The sequence below is a fragment of the Haliotis rufescens genome, unplaced genomic scaffold (assembly GCF_023055435.1).
Source record: "Haliotis rufescens isolate VD_foot unplaced genomic scaffold, xgHalRufe1.0.p SCAF_3, whole genome shotgun sequence".
Taxonomy (NCBI): Eukaryota; Metazoa; Mollusca; class Gastropoda; order Lepetellida; family Haliotidae; genus Haliotis; species Haliotis rufescens.
The window spans coordinates 57,917,662-57,940,955 of NW_025964001.1; the positions used below are offsets into that span (position 1 = coordinate 57,917,662).

Genomic DNA, 23,294 nt, shown 5'->3' on the forward strand with positions numbered 1-23,294 from the left:
TCTTAGGGTTAGCTAACCTAAACAAGAGTAGAGCACCCCTTTAAGTGTTTGAGGGTTAGGGAATCTGAGCAAGGATAAGGAACCCCTTTCAGTGTCTTAGGGTTAGGGAACCTTAACAAAGGTAGAGCACCCCTTTTGGTGTCTTAGGGCTAGGGAACCTGAGCAAGGATAAGACAGCCCTTTAAGTGTCTCAGTGTAAGTTAACATGAGCAAGGATAGTGAACCCCTTTGAGAGACTTAGGGTTAGGCAACTTGAGCAAAGGTAGTGAACTTAACTGTCTTAGGGTTAGGAATCCCCTTTAAGTGTCTTGTGGTTTGGGAACCTGAGCAAGGGTAGAGCATCCCTTTAAGTGTCTTAGGGTTTGGAAGTTTTCACATAAGAGAACCAAGGCATAGGTACAATGCCCCTTCTGGAGTCTTAGGGCCAGGGAACCAGGACATGGTAGTGCTCCCCTTTACAGTCTTAGGGTTAGAGAATCAGGGCAAGGGTAGGGCTCCCCTTTTACAGTCTTAGGGTTAGAGAACCAGGACATGGTGGGGCTCCCCTTTTACAGTCTTAGGGTTAGAGAACCAGGACATGGTGGGGCTCCCCTTTTACAGTCTTAGGGTTAGGGAACCAGGACATGGTGGGGCTCCCCTTTTACAGTCTTAGGGTTAGGGAACCAGGACATGGTAGTGCTCCCCTTTTACAGTCTTAGGGTTAGAGAATCAGGGCAAGGGTAGGGGTCCCCTTTTACAGTCTTAGGGTTAGAGAATCAGGGCAAGGGTAGGGCTCCCCTTTTACAGTCTTAGGGTTAGAGAACCAGGACATGGTGGGGCTCCCCTTTTACAGTCTTAGGGTTAGAGAACCAGGACATGGTGGGGCTCCCCTTTTACAGTCTTAGGGTTAGGGAACCAGGACATGGTGGGGCTCCCCTTTTACAGTCTTAGGGTTAGGGAACCAGGACATGGTAGTGCTCCCCTTTTACAGTCTTAGGGTTAGAGAATCAGGGCAAGGGTAGGGCTCCCCTTTTACAGTCTTAGGGTTAGGGAATCAGGGCAAGGGTAGGGCTCCCCTTTTACAGTCTTAGGGTTAGAGAATCAGGGCAAGGGTAGGGCTCCCCTTTTACAGTCTTAGGGTTAGGGAACCAGGACATGGTAGTGCTCCCCTTTTACAGTCTTAGGGTTAGAGAATCAGGGCAAGGGTAGGGCTCCCCTTTTACAGTCTTAGGGTTAGAGAATCAGGGCAAGGGTAGGGCTCCCCTTTTACAGTCTTAGGGTTAGGGAATCAGGGCAAGGGTCGGACTCCCCTTTTACAGTCTTAGGGTTAGAGAACCAGGACATGGTAGGGATCCTCTTTTTCCAGTTTTAGGGTTAGGGAACCAGGACATGGTGGGGCTCCCCTTTTACAGTCTTAGGGTTAGGGAACAAGGACATGGTAGTGCTCCCCTTTTACAGTCTTAGGGTTAGAGAATCAGGGCAAGGGTAGGGCTCCCCTTTTACAGTCTTAGGGTTAGAGAATCAGGGCAAGGGTAGGGCTCCCCTTTTACAGTCTTAGGGTTAGAGAATCAGGGCAAGGGTCGGACTCCCCTTTTACAGTCTTAGGGTTAGGGAATCAGGGCAAGGGTAGGGCTCCCCTTTTACAGTCTTAGGGTTAGAGAATCAGGGCAAGGGTAGGGCTCCCCTTTTACAGTCTTAGGGTTAGAGAACCAGGACATGGTGGGGCTCCCCTTTTACAGTCTTAGGGTTAGAGAACCAGGACATGGTGGGGCTCCCCTTTTACAGTCTTAGGGTTAGGGAACCAGGACATGGTGGGGCTCCCCTTTTACAGTCTTAGGGTTAGGGAACCAGGACATGGTAGTGCTCCCCTTTTACAGTCTTAGGGTTAGAGAATCAGGGCAAGGGTAGGGCTCCCCTTTTACAGTCTTAGGGTTAGAGAATCAGGGCAAGGGTAGGGCTCCCCTTTTACAGTCTTAGGGTTAGAGAACCAGGACATGGTGGGGCTCCCCTTTTACAGTCTTAGGGTTAGAGAACCAGGACATGGTGGGGCTCCCCTTTTACAGTCTTAGGGTTAGGGAACCAGGACATGGTGGGGCTCCCCTTTTACAGTCTTAGGGTTAGGGAACCAGGACATGGTAGTGCTCCCCTTTTACAGTCTTAGGGTTAGAGAATCAGGGCAAGGGTAGGGCTCCCCTTTTACAGTCTTAGGGTTAGGGAATCAGGGCAAGGGTAGGGCTCCCCTTTTACAGTCTTAGGGTTAGAGAATCAGGGCAAGGGTAGGGCTCCCCTTTTACAGTCTTAGGGTTAGGGAACCAGGACATGGTAGTGCTCCCCTTTTACAGTCTTAGGGTTAGAGAATCAGGGCAAGGGTAGGGCTCCCCTTTTACAGTCTTAGGGTTAGAGAATCAGGGCAAGGGTAGGGCTCCCCTTTTACAGTCTTAGGGTTAGGGAATCAGGGCAAGGGTCGGACTCCCCTTTTACAGTCTTAGGGTTAGAGAACCAGGACATGGTAGGGATCCCCTTTTTCCAGTTTTAGGGTTAGGGAACCAGGACATGGTGGGGCTCCCCTTTTACAGTCTTAGGGTTAGGGAACAAGGACATGGTAGTGCTCCCCTTTTACAGTCTTAGGGTTAGAGAATCAGGGCAAGGGTAGGGCTCCCCTTTTACAGTCTTAGGGTTAGAGAATCAGGGCAAGGGTAGGGCTCCCCTTTTACAGTCTTAGGGTTAGAGAATCAGGGCAAGGGTCGGACTCCCCTTTTACAGTCTTAGGGTTAGGGAATCAGGGCAAGGGTAGGGCTCCCCTTTTACAGTCTTAGGGTTAGAGAATCAGGGCAAGGGTAGTGCTCCCCTTTTACAGTCTTAGGGTTAGAGAACCAGGACATGGTGGGGCTCCCCTTTTACAGTCTTAGGGTTAGGGAACAAGGACATGGTAGTGCTCCCCTTTTACAGTCTTAGGGTTAGAGAATCAGGGCAAGGGTAGGGCTCCCCTTTTACAGTCTTAGGGTTAGAGAATCAGGGCAAGGGTAGGGCTCCCCTTTTACAGTCTTAGGGTTAGAGAATCAGGGCAAGGGTCGGACTCCCCTTTTACAGTCTTAGGGTTAGGGAACCAGGACATGGTAGTGCTCCCCTTTTACAGTCTTAGGGTTAGAGAATCAGGGCAAGGGTAGTGCTCCCCTTTTACAGTCTTAGGGTTAGAGAACCAGGACATGGTGGGGCTCCCCTTTTACAGTCTTAGGGTTAGAGAACCAGGACATGGTAGGGTTCCTCTTTTTCCAGTTTTAGGGTTAGGGAATCAGGGCAAGGGTCGGGATCCCCTTTTACAGTCTTGGGGCTAGGGAACAAGAACATGGTAGGGCTCCCCTTTTAGTGTCCTTGAATCCATGCCTGAGTGATCACTGTCCAAATCTTATGTATCTGTGTATCCTGCACGTCTTTGGCATTCTAGATCTCTGGGCCACTGACATATGACAGAATCTGTGGTTTTGTTTCCTGCACATCTTTGGCATTCTAGATCTCTGGGCCACTGACATATGACAGAATCTGTGGTTTTGTATCCTGCACATCTTTGGCATTCTAGATCTCTGGGCCACTGACATATGACAGAATCTGTGGTTTTGTATCCTGCACATCTTTGGCATTCTAGATCTCTGGGCCACTGACATATGACAGAATCTGTGGTTTTGTATCCTGCACATCTTTGGCATTCTAGATCTCTGGGCCACTGACATATGACAGAATCTGTGGTTTTGACTTTTGTCAGATTATGTATCGTGTTTGTTGTATTTTATTATAGATATATATTTCATTGTACAGTTGACATTGTCAGTTTCATTTGTCCTTAAATTTTGTGCCGCATATTCCTGCTCCCTATTACAACGATGGCTCAATTTTATCGTAAAATATAGCACAGGCTGTAGGAAAGGACACATGTATGTGGCTTGGAGAAAATCATAGGTGGGTATAATTGCGTTTGTTGCTTGCGAGGCTGATTGTTTGCATACAACTGACCATGATACTTTAAATAATAGCGTCAAGCCTAAATATATATAATAAGTAACAATTTTTAAGGCGATATTACTATATGTCCATTTCTTCAATTGTTGCAATGATACCTCCATTTAAAAAGATAAATACATGTGTTTTTTTGGACACCCACCTAAGTGTAAGCTGGTGAGACATAACATTTTCTCCTGACATTCACACCCTTGTAATAAAGATAAGGCCGTTATCATCTCCCGCCCGACCTGAAATTATTAAAATACTTCTAATACTTTTCTTATCACATCTCTCCCGCTGCAGTTTAAATTTATGTATCGCCCGATTAACCAAAAAGTAAAAAATGCTGCTTCTATTGCATACTAAAAAACCCAACTCTCCTTGATCATTCTTCAGCTATATTTATTAAAAAATCGATTCCAAAGCAAAATGACTAGATCTACGTCATCAATTTAAGGACTGCTTGCGTGTTCTAAACCTTAAGCCTGGCCGCTGACAATGAAAATGACACATATTTATTCCACTTTTTGTCAATTATTACATTACATTACATTACATTACATTACATAACATTAAGCCCAGCCCAGCCCAGCCCAGCCCAGCCCAGCCCCGCTCCGCTCAGCATAAAATATACGCACGCAGGGGAAGACATTTTCAACCACTAGTCGATAGCAACACAACACAGCACGGCAGGAAACAAACATGAATGGTAGATATGAGCCCTATCCCATCCTGTGCTAGATATAATACCTTTTCCACACCCAGAGCAAAGCCATCTTGCTCAAGAGATATATACAGTACTATGCAATATTGTACTGCCATCTAAACCACGCATTATTACAACAATGTTATTGATAGGCCGTAACAACCTCAGTTGATACATTGTCACACTTTCCTCTCACAAGTTGTTGCAAGTAAACTTTATTCTAAAATGTTTCCACGTAAAAGGACAGATGTTCCCACTTGGATTCGAACGTCAACCCTTGCGATTCTGAACTCAGCAACCCTACCCCTCTGCTACCAAGACTCTCGTGATCGAATTGGATATTTGGAGACTATTTATGTTTTTAAGAAATTGTTCTTGAGAAGGGTCAAGGCGATATAGTTACTTATATCCGTTTTGTATCTATAGTGTGGGGTGTGGTATTACCAGCTGATCATTCCGTACATGAGGTATGGGCCGGGCCAGAACACCAACACCATTCTTAAACTTTCTCGGCCGACAGATGTTTCAGTGGCAACACAGGAGAGAGGACACCGGTCGTTTGTAGTTTTATAAATCAGAATATTCATATTGGCAAACACATTTGCGACGAGACTGTGTGCAAAGAGGAAAGTCCCCACATCGTGCAGCTTGTGTTACACAGAAAGTTAAAAAATACCACCGTATCTGGTCCCCTGTACTTTGTTCTTTGAGAAAAATGAGTACATTGCAATCATAACGTGCAAAATTCTTCCACTGCTTATCAGTGGCTGTGTGGGCGAATGGGTAGCGTGCTGAACTTACGATATATACAGTGGATGGAATTTCGAGTTCGATCCCACTTGGATGTTTTGTAAATATTAGATTTTGATGACACTGTATAAAGTGTTAATTTAAAGCAGAACATACTTGTAATTCAGAGCACCCGAGGCTGCATGACGATAATTAACCTATCCACTTTGAATATTAGGCAGGTGACGCTCATCATATCGTCATAATTTATTTTCGTGGAAAATATGGCGCTTTTTCGAAGGAGCTCAAGAGAAGTGCGACCGTCAGATATGAGTTTTATACGAATTTGTCCCTTCCTTTGTCAGACACAGAATATTTGAAATCACAAACTTGTGGCTGAAGTGCATTTCCAACATCAAGGAAATGACGTTTACATACACGCCTTACTTTCACTGGCCTTAGATTTAGGGGATTTTGAATTTAAAGTTTGAATAGTGCCCTGAGAAATGGTAAAAGTTATATAAATATAACATACAATATTCAACAAAATATTATTCAAAATCAACGAAAAGCTTTGCTCTTTTTCTTTTCGATTCTATCAGTCGTATATGTCTTTGTGGTTGAGGCTTCTTCTGCGTATTTACAAAAGTGGAACTGTTATGTAATATGTAGTATTCACCCAGGAACTACTTCTGCCACGTTTTCAACTAATTAGTATGCGCTGGGACACCAACCACCTTGCACCTTGCACCCCGCACCCCCACAAAACAAGGACAGAAGGGGCAACTTACTCCAAGACCCAAGTAGTCAAAGGGCAGACAATTAACGGAGGGCATAAAACCGCACGTGCCCCGAGTCATCCTGCCTGGTGTCTTATCAGTCAATCACAACGACGACGACAACAACAACAACAGCTTCAGCATCCTAATGCAGCCGTTTCGTATTCAGGGCACAGATAGAAAAAGGTAGAGTATATGTTAACACTGCAACTTCATGTTCGTCTCCCATTCGCCACTCCAGAAAACCCCTGTGTCTGTCATCCGTATTTCTGCTTTGCAACGTCTTTAAACCTGAACCGAAATAAATACCATTGAATCAGTGAAAGTACCAAATTAATATATCCTCGTCATTAGCTCCACGTTCAGCACAATGTGACCTTTACTTGCCTATTTACTGATTAGGGATTCCTTCACTGAATTCCCAAATATAAATGCATCAAATCATGAATGACTTGGCCTCGATAGCCTCACCTACTTGACTCATATTGTCGATTTGTGCATTTCAATTGTTCTTTAAAATTTGATTAGTAATCAGGCGAATATGTCGCTCATTTCACAGAACGTCGGGGTTGGGGTGGGTGTTGGGGTGGGTTTGGGGTGGGGTGGGGGGTTTGGGTGGGTGGTTGGTTGGTTGTATGAAAACATCGTTTTGAATTAAAACTTAGTATTTGTTGGTTGGCCATGTCATCAGCACAGATCCGAATCCGTACATGTGTTTAGTGTCGGATCTGCGTCGAGATTCGCCTGCTGGATGATAACGTTAAGCTTCGTCTCGGGTAGAGCACCTAATTGCCATGGGGATTTTATGGACGCATCAAACAATTGCGAAACAGAACTAAGCGTTATTATTACAGCAACATGACGGCAGTTTGTAAATAATCGAGTCTGGAGGGAATATGCTCGGGATTGTAGGAGTCAATGTTTGCCAAAGACAGGAACAACATAAAAAGACTCCAAACCCAGCTAGACAAATAGTTGTGGAGTCAGAAAGTAGCTTACAAGATGATGATTTGAAAATATTGTCATTACATATGGCGCCATGGTTTGTGTATTTCATGCATTAGAATTGAAGAATGGATTTTAATCAATTGTTTTGGTATCTCTTTTGATGATGTTTTGAAATGTTGTTGAATATTGCTGACTTGAACATCATGATGTTGATCTTTACTGGTGTTAACCAAGTCAGATTTAGCGATAGTTTTCTTTGAGTACTCCCTTCGTATTGACTCACGTCAGGGATGGTTACAAGTGTAGGCCCAATCAAACGTGCCCGGTCAGGACAACCTTGTCGGTCTCTCGGCAGGCTTACAACTGTACCAGAAAAGATTGAACAAACATACATGTGTACTATACTCAGAGGATTATTGTCAGGGATGGAGTAACTTTGGTCCCAACTGGAGACATTTAGACCTTTGTTCATATTTATGAACTCTTTAGTCTGTAAACTGGAATGTCATTTGATAAGCAGGCATGTTTTAGATAGCACAGGGACATGTTGTGGTGGGAAATATTTGTCTTAATGCATGGTGAAAAAGATAATTTTTTATACCAGAATGTTGCTTGATAAACATTAGTTTTATATGGCCTTTTGACATGCACCAAAGGGATAAGGAATATATATTACAAATTAGATAAATATTTGTATACACATGTATAAAGATATGAAATAATGTATGTAAATGATATTTTAGCACTTTCTGTAATCAAAAAAGTTTTTGTCTGGAGAAACAGATGTTGCATTTAATGTTATTGATATACAGGCTGTGCCAAAAACTATTGAGTCAACTTGCCCAAAACTTGGCTCTTTGCTTCATTTTTCATGCATTTTAGTGTTAATTGTATGGTCTAAAGGGACTAGTATTAGTTAAAGGCACATGACTGATCTGAATTTTACTAGACTGCCGCTTTAGACTAGTGGCTAAAGTCGCCTAAAGTACAGGCAACCCCTAGACTAACACCTAGTCAATGAAAACATGTCTTTAAAAATACTATAAAATTGTTTTTTCGAAAGCTAACTAGACCTGGTTAGTTTGATCTAGACTTGCATAGGCTTCTAGTAGAAAGAGAATATAAATTCCACAGTCATGGTGCAGGACACAGGCAACCCATATGTATTCATTCATGGTAATACCCAGAGACATCTCCACGGAGCCTGGGATGTACATATTGCCTTACTGGACAAACATGGGAGCTGGATTAGTGAGAGTTACAGTGTCATTAAGATTGATGTTGTTGTTGTCGCAGGCAGGCATTGTTGGGGATGAGGGATGAGGGACATGGGAGGATGGTGAAACAGAATACTGTGAATACAGATGATGTTATTAGGGAGCCCAGTCTTTGGGGACCCGTGTGGTTTGGATGTCACGGACTTGGCTCATGTCGCCCACCTAACCCTTGTGGGGCTTTACTGACCACGAGGTCGTGGTAGATGTGTTGTTGAAGTGTGACCAGTAATTGGGTGTTTGTAATTGTTGTTTGGAACACATTCATAGCCAATTCATATTCCTGTGACTTGGGATATGTTTGAGTATGAAGGTAATGAACATGTTATCACAATTGTTGGTTGGCCGATAGTTCCAGTGCTGCTCATTCTGGGGTGGTCCAGAGGGTAAAGTGGTTGCTCATCATGATGAAGATCCAGGTTCTATTCTCAACATGGGTACAATATGCAGTCTGCAATTTTTGCCACTAGTCCAAAGCCTGAGTCTGGTAAATTGTTTCCAGTTTCAGCAATAGAAACTAACAGTTTTAGTCCACTAACCCCTAAAATGATAACAAATAGCAAAACCCTGAGGGCCAATTTCTATTAGTCCTATTGGGCAATTTGGCAAGGACTATAGGAGTAGTGCCAATCTCTAATGCTGAGATTAGTAAGAAAAGTTGATCATTGTATAGCATCACCACCAGGTATAGCATCACTGTATAGCATCACAACCAGGTATGGCATCACTGTAGAGCTTCACAACCTGGTGTAGCATCACTGTATAGCATCACCACCAGGTATGGCATCACTGTTTAGCATCACAACCAGGTATAGCATCACTGTATAGCATCACAACCAGGTATGGCATCACTGTATAGTATCACAACCAGGTATAGCATCACTGTTTAGCATCACAACCAGGTATAGCATCACTGTATAGCATCACCACCAGGTATGGCATCACTGTATAGCATCACCACCAGGTATAGTCTCACTGTATAGCATCACAGCCAGGTATAGCATCACTGTATAGCATCACAACCAGGTAGAGCATCACAACCAGGTAGAGCATCACTGTATAGCATCACTGTATAGTATCACAACCAGGTATAGCATCACTGTATAGCATCACAACTAGGTATAGCATCACAACCAGGTATAGCATCACTGTATAGCATCACAACCAGGTATAGCATCACTGTATAACATCACAACCAGGTATAGCATCACTGATAGCATCACAACCAGGTATAGCATCACAACCAGGTATAGCATCACAACCAGGTATAGCATCACTGTTTAGCATCACTGTATAGCATCACAACCAGGTATAGCATCACTTTATAGCATCACAACCAGGTATAGTATCACTGTATAGCATCACAACCAGGTAGAGCATCACTGTATAGCATCACAACCAGGTTTAGCATCACTGTATAGCATCACAACCAGGTATAGCATCACTGTATAGCATCACAACCAGGTATAGCATCACTGTATAGTATCACAACCAGGTATAGCATAACTGTATAACATCACAACCAGGTATAGCATCACCACCAGGTATAGCATCACTGTATAGCATCACCACCAGGTATAACATCACTGTAGAGCATCACTGTATAGCATCACAACCAGGTATAGCATCACTGTATAGCATCACAACTAGGTATAGCATCACTGTATAGCATCAATCACTGTATAGCATCACAACCAGGTATAGTCTCACTGTATAGCATCACTGTATAGCATCACAACCAGGTATAGCATCACTGTATAGCATCAATCACTGTATAGTATCACAACCAGGTATAGCATCACTGTATAACATCACAACCAGGTATAGCATCACCACCAGGTATAGCATCACTGTATAGCATCACAACCAGGTATAGCATCACTGTATAGCATCACCACCAGGTATAGCATCACTGTATAGCATCACAACTAGGTATAGCATCACTGTATAGCATACAACCAGGTATAGCATCACTGTATAGCATCACTGTATAGCATCACCACCAGGTATAGCATCACTGTATAGCATCACAACCAGGTATAGCATCACTGTATAGCAACACCATCGGGTATAACATCACTGTATAGCATCACCACCAGGTATAGCATCACTGTATAGCATCACAACCAGGTATATCATCACTGTCTAGCACCACAACCAGGAATAGCATCACTATAGCATCACAACAGGGTATAGCATCACAACCAGATATAGCATCACTGTATAGCATCACAACTAGGTATAGCATCACAACCAGGTTTAGCATCACTGTATAGCATCACTGTATAGCATCACTGTATAGCATCACCACCATGTATAACATCACTGTAAAGCATCACCACCAGGTATAGCATCACTGTATAGCACCACAACCAGGAATAGCATCACTATAGCATCACAACCAGGTATAGCATCACAACCAGGTATAGCATCATTGTATAGCATCACAACCTGGTATAGCATCACTGTATAGCATCACAACCAGGTATAGCATCACTGTATAGCATCACAACCAGGTATAGTCTCACTGTATAGCATCACTGTATAGCATCACAACCAGGTATAGCATCACTATAGCATCACAACCAGGTATAGCATCACTGTATAGCATCACAACCAGGTATAGCATCATTGCATAGCATCACTGTATAGCATCACAACCAGGTATAGTCTCACTGTATAGCATCACTGTATAGCATCACAACCAGGTATAGCATCACTGTATAGCATCACAACCCGGTATAGCATCACTGTATAGAATCACCACCAGGTATAGCATCACTGTATAGCATCAAAACCAGGTATAGCATCACTGTTTAGCAATGCAACCTTGTAAACGTTATCACCAAAATTATGTTAGTGTAGCATACCAAATATAATGTCTCAATCATCACTTATTCACAATTTAGGAAAAAGAAATTACTAATATTATTAATGAGTGTTTATAGATATACTTAGTTTCATGCGTTCATCATCAGTATTATACAAAGGCACAGAGCAACATGTATTTGACTAATAAGTATAACTGCAGCTGACAGGTACATGTTGTAATACTTTGATATAACTCAAAAGAAACTATAGTTTTGTGTGTTGTCCACTTTCCAGTGCCAAATGTAAGCTTTGAAGTCTACTCTTCGTCTTTCCTGGAGAAGTTCCTAGAAAGCCACGCAGTCATGACACAGGTAAGGCTAAAAAAATAATAGTCCTGGTGCCCAGGCACTGCCCACATCAGACCCGTGAAGATTCCGGGGTAGAATAGGTCTTCAGCAACCCATGCTTGCCGTAAAGGGTGACCATGCTTGTCGTGAAAGGCGACTGACGGGATCAGGTGGTCAGGCTTGCTGACTTGGTTGATGCATGTCATCGATCCCAATTGCGTGGATCTATGCGCATGATATCAATCACTGGATTGTCTGGTCCAGGCTCGATTATCTACAGACCGCCGTCATATAGCTGGAATATTGCTGAGTGTGGCGTTAAACAACAAACCAACCAACCAACTGCCCACATCGTCATAAAGTTCGCCACACGTTTCTTTTTTATTTCATTTTTTTTTAAATTTAAAAAAAAATCCATAAATATTCCTAGCTCAAATACTGTATTCCAGTATTATAATCACCAAGGAATACATTTATGTAGGAAGGCCCTTTCCCAGGTTGATTGTACACAACTGTTTATTTGCTTACATACTAGTTTGAATAACAAAAAAAACACACCGCCCGACCGCACTAAACTTTCAAAAGCCCATTTCCTGAGAACCAATTCTTTATTTTGTAAGCCTAAGAAGTTTGACATTGTCAGAAGGAAGAAACCATTATTAGATGGGTTGAGGCTCTGTGGTTTATTGTATGATGTGAAAGAACCTCTCCATATGTCTGATCTTTCTACTTCCTTTAGAGAATAGGGGGCACGGGTGGCCCAGTCGTCTAAGGCGCAGCAATTCTCTGTGCAGAGTTGCGTCCCTTGGGCACGCCAGAAACCTATGATTGTGGGTTCGAATCCCGGTTCACCCCGATTATGTTTCTAGGTTTGTCAGCACCATACCCATGCTCGTGGGTTTCACCGAAGTGGTAAACGTCTGAGACCTGCATCACTTCGGGCTCTCCTCCCACATTAAGCTGACACGCCGCGATATAACTGGAATACTGTTAAAAGCGGCTTTAAACCCATCTCACTCGCTCCTTTAGAGAATAACAGTTTTAAATGCAGTTTACATCCACATTTGTCACACATTTGAAAGATGAAAGGATCAATTCAGCTTGTTTCAGTTGTAAATTAGCAATGTTTTAATTTCATGAACGTTTTGATTACTCAGTCAAAATGTTTTTTAAATGTGAGTTTTCATCCTATGAAACCATTGCAGAAAGCCCCTGTGTCGATATGCTGCTTCAGTTAGAGTCTCATTTACCACTCTCGTCCTTCACAGGGAAACAGTGGGCTGAAACCTAAAGAAGGGGAGATAACTTCCAGACCCTGGCAGTGGCCAATCAACTACAGGGTAAGTTTATGGGTTTGATTTTGTCACTGGTGAGACAGACAGTCACATGTAACCCTATCTTGTGAGAAGGCTGAAAGCAGGAACTAGTGATCTTAATGGCTGACCGCTAGGAGAGGTTCTCGTTTCACTACAGTGACGACTTAGAGGATTGAGCATCAGCCCAGAAAGCCGAAGGTTGGTGGTTTGATCCAGGCTGCATCATACCATACGATGTTAAAAGATGGTAACCTGCCTTGTTCTCAGCATTAAGGAGATAGAACAAGGACTGTCTGCTTTGGAGTCTGTATACTGTGTCTGTATACTGTGTGGGGGCGGTCGGGTAGCCTGTTGGTTAAAGCGTTCGCTCTACACATCAAAGACCAAGGTTCGATTCCCGACATGGGTACAATGTGTGAAGCCCATTTCTGGTGTCCCCCGTCATGATATTGCTGGAATATTGCTTAAAGCGGCGTAAAACCATACTCACTCACTCACTGTATACTGTGTCTGAGTGGGGTATCTACAGATTATTTACAGATCGCCGTCATATAGCTGGAATATTGCTGAGTGCGGCGTAAAACAACAAACCAACCAACAAAAATCAATTAGTGATATGATTGCACGTTCTTTTCTTTCTGTAGGGTCAGATATTTTCTGCCAAGAACCACCGTATCTACCTCCTGGGCAATCCTGTCATCTTCTGGGGACTGCTTGTTATCAAGGCCTTGTTCCTCGTGTTCTTCGTTATACACAGGATAAAGTTAAAGCGTGGTATTCAAGTACCTGAGCCTATCAAAGGTAAGTGAGAGATCACCGCCTCAGGTTGTATGCTGTCATATCTACTGAACACAGACACTGCTCCTTGACAGACAGGTCCCCAATGTCTGTGATGTGTGCAAATTGTGAACAATCGATTACCTTCTGTTGATTATTTATATATGTAAGATATACATCTGATATCACTTTTGCCTTTCTTTTTGAGCAGAGTATATTATCTATTGATATTATTTATTCTTCATCATGAATCGTGTGCTGGATGTCCTCCTATACGCATAATGCACTGTGACCTACTTCATGCACTGTGACCTACTTCATGCACCATGCACTGTGACCTACTTCATGCACCATGCACTGTGACATACTTCATGCACCATGCACTGTGACCTACTTCATGCAGTGTGACCTACTTCATGCAGTGTGACCTACTTCATGCATCATGCACTGTGACCTACTTCCTGCACCATGCACTGTCACCTACTTCATGCACCATGCACTGTCACCTACTTCATGCCCTATCACCTACTTCATGCATCGTACACTGTGACCTACTTCATGCATCATGCACTGTCACCTACTTCATGCACTGTCACCTACTTCATGCACTGTCACCTACTTCATGCACTGTCACCTACTTCATTCACTGTCACCTACTTCATGCATTATGCACTGTCACCTACTTCATTCATTGTCACCTACTTCATGCACTGTCACCTACTTCATGCACTGTCGCCTACTTCATTCACTGTGACCTACTTCATGCATTATGCACTGTCACCTACTTCATTCATTGTCACCTACTTCATGCACTGTCACCTACTTCATGCACTGTCACCTACTTCATTCACTGTGACCTACTTCATGCATTATGCACTGTCACCTACTTCATTCATTGTCACCTACTTCATGCATTGTCACCTACTTCATGCACTGTCATCTACTTCATGCACTGTCACCTACTTCATGCACTGTCACCTACTTCATGCATTATGCACTGTCACCTACTTCATTCACTGTCACCTACTTCATTCACTGTCACCAACTTCATGCACTGTGACCTACATCATGCACTGTCACCTACTTCATGCATCATGCACTGTCACCTACTTCATTCACTGTGACCTACTTCATGCAATGTGACCTACTTAATGCATCATGTGACATACTTCCTGTCTGTTTCCCTTCCAGTGTACAATGAGAAGATGTTCCGGGCGTGCTGGTGGCTGCTGCTGGGCTGGGGGCTGCACTACCTGCCCTTCTGGGGCATGGGCCGCGTCCTGTACTTCCACCACTACTTCCCCGCCTTCCTGTTCAGCGCCATGTTCGGAGGTACAGTAACCTACCCATGCACTGACACCACGGGATCACGTCTTGGGATATTGGGTTAAGACACATGGAGGCTAATGACAGTGTGAGGGTTCAATTGGTTTGGAATCTGGAGATGGATGTTGAGGTGGCAATGATGTTGTCATCGAGACTTAATTTGTTTTTACGGAACTGAAAGCAGAAATGACAACCTTCTGATATTGGCATAATCATTACCATATTGTGAGCAGAATTCTGCCACTATGATAAAGTGAAGTATATTATAAAGTTTATGAAAACATCATTGCCATTAATTTTGACTAGTTATTGACCTCGCAACAGGAATTGTCATTTATACAACCATTTGATATATCTAATCACTTGATTTAGCTTGCAAAGTTTAGATGATAATATACAATGCAAAAGATATATATTTTAATCAAAACCATAGTCAATCATGCTAATCAGTGCTAATGGCAAATACGAATCTGCCTTTTGATTTTTTTTTCAAATCGGATTCAAGTGACCTTGTATATCATATCATATCATATCATATCATATCAAATATCATATCATATCATATCATCATATCATATCATATCATATCATATCATATCATATCATATCATATCATATCATATCATATCATATCATATCATATCATATCATCCATAGCCTGTCCTATTCTATTACTTATGTACCTGAAAACACATGGATTATGATGCTGAAACTTCTTAGCAATGGTCTCATTATTGGGGCAATCTATGATGAGCTTGGGTCAACCTTAGCGCTAAGATGATCGTAACTCCCATACTCTAACATAGGCTCACAATAGTCATAGATCGCTAAGATCGCTTTGTGGAATGGGCCTGCCCTTGTTGCTGATTTACTGACACGTCTACTGTCTGTCTGTCACAGGTGTGATGCTGGACTACCTCATCACCCGATTCTGTCTGACACTGCCGGAGAACTGGGCGGTGAAAGTATTCCCCTGGCTGCTGGTGTTAATCATCTTTGTGCTGGTTGGCAGGTAATGTCCTTCACAGACATATACAGTCAAGAGACTATCTACAGTTTGAAATACACTTCTGATAATACAGTTACCCTGTCTGGCGCACGGCATTAAGGGGCTACCTCCGTGGTCTAGTGCTCGAGCGTCCGCCCAGAGAGCGGAAGGTCCGGGGTTCGATCCCTGGCCGTGTCATACCAAAAGACGATAAAAGATGGTACTTGTTGTTACCCTGTCTGGCGCTCGGCATTAAAGGGCTAAAACAAGGACTGGTCGGCTTGGAGTCAGTATACTGTGTCTGAGTGGGGTATTCATGTTAAACTGCGGCATGGTATCTCAGTGATCTAGCACTATAATTCGGCATCAGTCCGGACCAGTACTAGCAGCCACACAAACACACACACGTGCATGCACGTTGCTATATAAGTGCAATAATCTTGGACACTACGTTTAACCCCATTTCACTTGTCTTCATCCTGTGTGACAACAATATTAATTATCATTTTTAAGCCTTTTTTTCAAATCATATTTTTCATATTTTTTACTTATCCTGCATTACTCCTTAATGCATTCACTGCTTACTTACGACAACTAGAAGGACAGCGCTGCGAAGGTCCTGGGTGAAGAAATAAAGTTGTTGTTCTCAAGTCCCAATCAGTGGCCTTCCGTCGCTGTCCTGTGACCTTGATGACACCTAAGGTCATCTTCACATCACTGCTTGTCGCAGCACAGCTAGGACGTGTCCAAGCGGAGCTCTCCTTTTGGATTAATTTTAGACCTTCAGTTTGTCTACAATCTTAAAAATTGATCTGCGATGGGTGATGTATTCTTTTCATATTACTTTCACCATGTTGTGTAGTTTTATGTGAATTAATTAGGCGTGAAAAGACGCTTGTCTTTTTTCCCGCCAAAATATTGTTGTTCGCCGCCATTTTGAATTGTGTTACAATCGTTTGCCTGCCAAGGTAGTCATATTGTTTACAATTCTCAGCTACGTATGTATAACATATTCTTATGTTCTTAAATATTACTAGCTTTGGCGTAACAGTGAGTTGCGTATACTAAAATTATTGTATACTTTTTCAACTCGTTAAAAATATGGTTGCCGATAGATTAATATCAAATCTACGGCTTTCTTCCAGTCCCGCTTCATCAACAATTCTTTTATTGCGTACCTATGTTTATGTGATTAAATAGTTTTTTGTTGGTATTTTTGGTTTTACATTGAGTTGCGTATATGAACTATTGTATACTCTTGCAACTCGTAGTTTTTGCCGATAGATTATTGTTCAATTCTATGGCATTCTTCCAGTACCGCCTCATCAACAATGGCGTAATTGTGTTTGTTTTAAACATATTTTATTGACATATATGGTCAACGGGATTGGGCAAAAGTTATCCAACTTAGGTGGCCCTTTCCCTACTCTATATGTACAGACATTGAATATACATATATATATGTAATTGTGTAACTTATGATTGAGCGTGGTATTAATTGTCGTGGGAAAAATCTTACAAAGATTATCATCCACGTTGTTTGGTTTGCGCGCAGATGTGCTCTCCAAACCCTAAATAAAAATATAAATACCCTTGGTTTACATTGGATTGCGCATACAAAAATATTGTATATCCTTGCAACTCATAAATTTGCCGATAGATTAGTGTTCAAATTCTTCGGCACTCTTCCAGTATTATCTCATCAACAAGGGTTTCATTGCGTAACATACCTTTGAGCATTTTACTAATTGTCGTGGAAAAAAACCTTACAAGATTATCATCCACGATTGGTTGGTTTGCGCGCGGATGTGCAAAATCTCTAAATGTAAATAGCCTTGGTTTACATTGAATTGCGTATATAAAAATATTGTATACCCTTGCAATTCGTATTTTTGCCGATAGATTACTGTTCAATTCTACGGCATTCTTCCAGTACCATTTCTTCAATGGTTTAATTGCGTAACATAATTATGTTTGTTCGGTGTACATATTGTCGTGGAATAATCGCCCAAAGCTCTTTATCCACGGTCATAGGCATGCACGTAGATGTGCTCGCCAAAATTCAAAATGTAATTTTTATGTAAATCTCTAATCCAACGAGTTTACTATATAAAAGCAGATTACTCACAATCATATTTTGCAGTTATTCCGTCGTGAGACGAGAGGAATGTCACTATCGCAGAATAGCGAATGACATATGGTTCTGTCATTACCACCCAACCGTTATTATCGGCAGGTGTTATGACGACTGTGATTGCAGAAGTACACCATCCACCGAAATCAACAATACCGGAGGATTTTGTGAGTATCGTAACTGCTCCTATTTTTTCAGCCGCCGGACACTTCCAGATACATGTATGATAATCTGTGACGTCGGCGACAGCACCAGCACCAACGTATCGAGATGCTATGATGGGGGTAGATTAGACGCAAGCCTTGATCCAGTCAATACTTTTGAGCTTTGTGTCTGATTTATCTGCGCCGAGCGCAGCACTTGACTACAACCCAAGCACTTCTATTACGCAAGCGGCGCACGATCAGCTTAGCGCTGTTCCAACATATCCAGCATAGACCTGCGCCGAGCGCAGCGTCTGACTGCTACCCAAAGCGCTCCTATTACGCAAACGTCGCACGATCAGCTTAGCGCTGTTCCAACATTCCAGACCTGCGCTGAGCGCAGCGTCTGCGTATCAATCAAGGTCTCTACAATGACGTAAGCCCAAGGCTTACAGTGTACTCGGTTACGTAACCGGCACATGATCAGCTTAGCACATGTACCCGATTGGGAAGCAGACCATCTCGTGTCAGTAACGCCCTCCCCTGATAACAGGGTAAATAAGAGGGACACCACGAGGTCATTGGAGGAAGCCTTCTCTGAAACTCACATTTGCTCCGTGATTTAAGCGACCAATATCGTCAATGTTTGCAGTGGATCAGAATCTATTAGAGGATAACCCTATCTGATTAGATCACTTCCAAACTATGGTGTTTTTCCCACAGCGTCAGTTTGACGGTGATTACCGTTACACCCAAGACTTTATAGCGTTTCCAACTGAGATGCTGATTTCAAGGGCAGTCTATTACGTCAACCTTGATCATCTACTCCCCTGTTCAACGAACAGATCGCAGACACGCACGTCAAGTTCCCAAAAGGCTTGGAAAGTCCAAGTCAGGGAATTATAAGCCTAGACGCGCGTTTCTCAGGGAAGACCAGCATTCCTTTACTGAGAAAGGGAGTGGCAGAGACAAGTCTCAAGGACGATTTCGTACTTATCGCACTATATCATGGTGTCCGTATAAGGGTAGAGTTAACCCCACCGTTGACCACAGTTTGATTGGGAAAATCCAACATAGACATACTGTTGGTAAGAAGAGCTGTAGAGTGGGTTCACAACCCAGTCTTTACTCCGGGGTTTTATCCTCACACCTACCTGGTACTCATGAAGGACCCAGACAAGATGAGAATGATCCACAATCTCTGTGTTCAACGAACGTTTGATTCTTCATCAGTCTCGACTATCCATCCCAACCGTAGACTTTTCAGGTCCAGTTCATTGGGGTTCACTACCAATGGTAGTATTTCCCATTTGACATGTCAGTGACACTTATGGCTAATTACAGGAGTAATGAAGCCAATAACTATCTACACGTGACGAACACTTGGTTCGAGTCGTAGATGGAGGGCGATCTACTGTATCATCAACACATGTCAATAACTGGGATAGACAATCAACGAGGCGAAGTCGGGAGTATTCTCCTTCCTATTGACTTCAGTTCATAGGAGACCTGTTTAAGACAGACCAGGATATCCTATCTGTACCGAGGGACAGATGGCACAAGTTTCTACTTCTTTTGTCATCTACTCTACACCAACCACACACACTTCGCCAGTGGCAAGTGTTGCTAGGGTTAATCACCTCGGCACAGGAGTTAACTAGCATGGGCCGCTTACAACAGCGACCAATTCAATTTTTTCCTGAACCCTTACATCAGGAGTCAGGATCCACTCAAGGCCATCACTCTACCAACTAAGCTAGAGCCTTGCCTCAATTTGTGGCGCTGAATGTCTGCGGAGTCTGTTTATTCGGGTTTTCCCCGAATACACACCTGTTTGTGGACGTCCCCTTTCAGGGGTGGAGTCTTCACTTACAAGACCAGATAAGCTCAGGGCTATGGCCCGGCGCACAATGGAAGTGGCACATAAACAACTTGGAGTTGGAAGCTTTAATTCTGGCTATATCACATTGGCAGAATCAACTACAGTTAGCCCGACTCGCTATATCCACAGACAACAGCACTGCGGTGTGGTGCCTGTGCAATCGGGGAACAACACACTCCCACTCTCCACTTCTAAGGACATTCAGATTTCTTCCATCTAGTGGATCGGCTGTGACTAAGGTTCATAGTTCAGCACATCCCCGGATGTAGAAACATACTGGCCGATACTTTATCACGTCCAGACAGGGTGGCTCCCACTGAGTGAAAATTTCTCACAGAAGCATTCCAGTTACTGCTTCAGGAATTCAGGCAACCAAACATTGACTTGTTTATTACTTGCCTAGGCCACCAACTCATGACGTATATCTCCCCGTTGCCGGATCCGCAGACTTGGGCGGTGGACGAGTTCAGTATCACTTGGGAAGGGCAAAGAACTAAAACTCTTCTGCCACCACTTTTACTTCCCAAGGTGCTACAGGGGATCAAGGAGACAAGGTATCTCGATCTCTCCTTTGGTCGCACCATGGTTACCGGCGAGTGGGTAGTTCGTCAAGCTCGGAAAAATCTAAAACGATTCACTTCCCCTCTCACAGTGGTCCAACCTACTCATCCACCCTCAACAGAAAATTGCCTCACCCAACGTCTGCACGCATGGTTCGTCTTTAAAAGGCGTTTAAGTGCGAAGGGTTATTTCGACACGGGCAGCAAAGCTATAGCTTTAGTTTATCGTTACTCTCCCAGAGACGACGATGACAAGTGGGGATCACTTGAGACTTTTTACAGGGAAGAAAAGAATCAAGACCCTACGATTGCGTCACAATTCCTAGAGGAATACCTCCTACATTGCGTACCCAAAAACACTTGGAAGGTAGCACCATTACTACGTAATTGGCTGCAATTATCTTAGTGTTGGCCGTTTCCGGAAAATCACAGTGTGATTAAGGTCACGGAACTACAGGCCATATTATGCTCATTCAGGTTTGAGGATCAGAAGGCCAAGTTCCAGCCACCTGATTGGGACTTGAACGTGGTACTTCAAGGTTTGCGAGGGCCCCCTTCGAGCCCCTCATTGCATCCTCATTTTCAAGCTCCTTCCCAGCGAGTGACACCTTCGTTACACTCTCGGTATAGTATAGAGAGCTCCGCGAACGGGCTATCGCTGTGAGGAGCTTGGACATCACCAAGGAAACAATGGTTTCTCTTGGCATTAGCAATGGCGGTACGGGTGAGCGAACTACATGTGATCGACTCAACCCGGATCCGTTTTGAGCATGGGACGCACGGAACGGGACATCTAGGGTTATGCTGGGATTTTATTGCTAAAATCTACTACCAGGCCAACCCGACCGTTCTTCACCATCCCACCGATATCGACTATTGTGGGAATCGTACATGGTGAAGTTCTCCTGGGCTCGGTGCGAGCAGTTCGAGTTTTCATTCGACGCTCCAAGACAAGGCGTGGTTCGTCCACGACAGAAGTTAGTCGCATAATCGCAAACACCATATCTATATGGTTACGCGCAGTAATCCTTCAGGCCTACGAGATCATCAAACGGAACTCGCCGAGAGCGAATTACCCTCAAGATCTCAAGGTGTCAGCCTTACCAGGGCTCAACACGGCAATTGTGGTTTTGGAACAATCACGGAAGGATATTTCTGGAGATTCGACACATATTTTCGTTAGTCATAACCTTCGCGTTGTGACTCTCGAGGATGTCGAAGACGTTCGAAGTTTGGCCCTCTGGTTGTTATCCTGCAGATTGCCAACCACTGACGCAAATAATGAACTCGCCCTATACAGAGCCAGTCAACTTCCATGTGCAGTCACTCAGTCGCCACCAGTGGAAGAATATTAGACAATCTTGTTTGTCAGCGACTGCTCTATGACGCAGTAAGTAAAGAATTAGCTGAATAGCTATTATTTTCTTTATTACTAAGCGTGTATAGGGAATTTCTCTTTAATTCCTATGTTCAATGTTTTTGATTTTTGAACAACCCTACCGTAATGGCGTTTTTGTCTGAACTTTTCCGCTTCACGGTTTATCGACCAAATGGGGTCGTATTGCAGGGTGTGAATTATTGAGGTTTCTGTATTCTGAAGGTTTACCACCTCCAAACCGTCCGATACAGATGCATTAAGGAGTAATGCAGGATAAGTAAAAAATTTAGTAAAATCTAAATATTTTTTACATTTGTATACTTATCCTGCATTACTACGCTTAAGGCCCACCCGTCGTTAGACTTGCCTCCCCACTTTGGCTTCAGAAACCTCAAAAGTATGTTTTTCTAAGAGCTTGGGCGACAGGCAGTGATGTGAAGATGACCTTAGGTGTCATCAAGGTCACAGGACAGCGACGGGAGGCCACTGATTGGGACTTGAGATCAACAACTTTATTTCTTCACCCAGGACCTTCGCAGCGCTGTCCTTCTAGTTGTCGTAAGTAAGCAGTGAATGCATTAAGGAGTAATGCAGGATAAGTATACAAATGTAAAAAATATTTAGATTTTACTAAATATCTGTGTATATAGTAAGAAACAAGGAAATATGCATAGCAGTTTTCCTGATCTGTAGGAGGGGGCACGGGTGGCCCAGTCGTCTAAGGCGCCGCGATTCGCTGTGCAGAGTTGCGTCCCTTGGGCACGCCAGAAACCTATGATTGTGGGTTCGAATCCCGGTTCGCTCTGATTATGTTTCCAGGTTTGTCAGCACCATACCCGTGCTCGTGGGTTTCACCGAAGTGGTAAACGTCTGAGACCTGCATCACTTCAGGCTTTCCTCCCACATTAAGCTGACACGCCGCGATATAACTGGAATATTGTTAAAAGCGGCGTGAAACCCAACTCACTCACTCATTGATTTTGAGCCAGTGGAGGTTCCGTAGAATCCGTGTGATATGGTCAAACTTTTTGGATTTAGTTGCTGTTGCTAAGTTGCTGTAATCTAACTTTCCAGTTTCTACCTATTCTACCCCCTGACGTTCGGCACATCTGGTCCAATGGCCAGTGAAGAAGGGTCCGTGATGAGTGGCCTCAAGTGGATGGACTCATGGGACATATGAAAGATGGTTGTGTGATGTACGAAAGTTTCCTGAGTCCGATT

The 23,294-nt window shown here is 43.4% G+C and overlaps 2 protein-coding genes across 2 annotated transcripts in view; both read left to right on the forward strand.

Moving 5' to 3' along the window:
- Positions 1 to 23,294, forward strand: part of LOC124126789 — a 172,404-nt gene that overhangs the window by 125,383 nt on the left and 23,727 nt on the right. The window lies entirely within an intron of this gene.
- LOC124128850 (protein O-mannosyl-transferase 2-like) lies at positions 6,237 to 23,294 on the forward strand. The gene is made up of 7 exons (XM_048403139.1): positions 6,237 to 6,375; positions 11,517 to 11,593; positions 12,838 to 12,909; positions 13,530 to 13,686; positions 14,854 to 14,994; positions 15,889 to 16,000; positions 23,148 to 23,294. The coding sequence occupies exons 2-7, from the start codon at positions 11,585 to 11,587 to the stop codon at positions 23,251 to 23,253; spliced, it is 597 nt and encodes a 198-aa protein (XP_048259096.1). The 5' UTR covers positions 6,237 to 6,375; positions 11,517 to 11,584; the 3' UTR covers positions 23,254 to 23,294.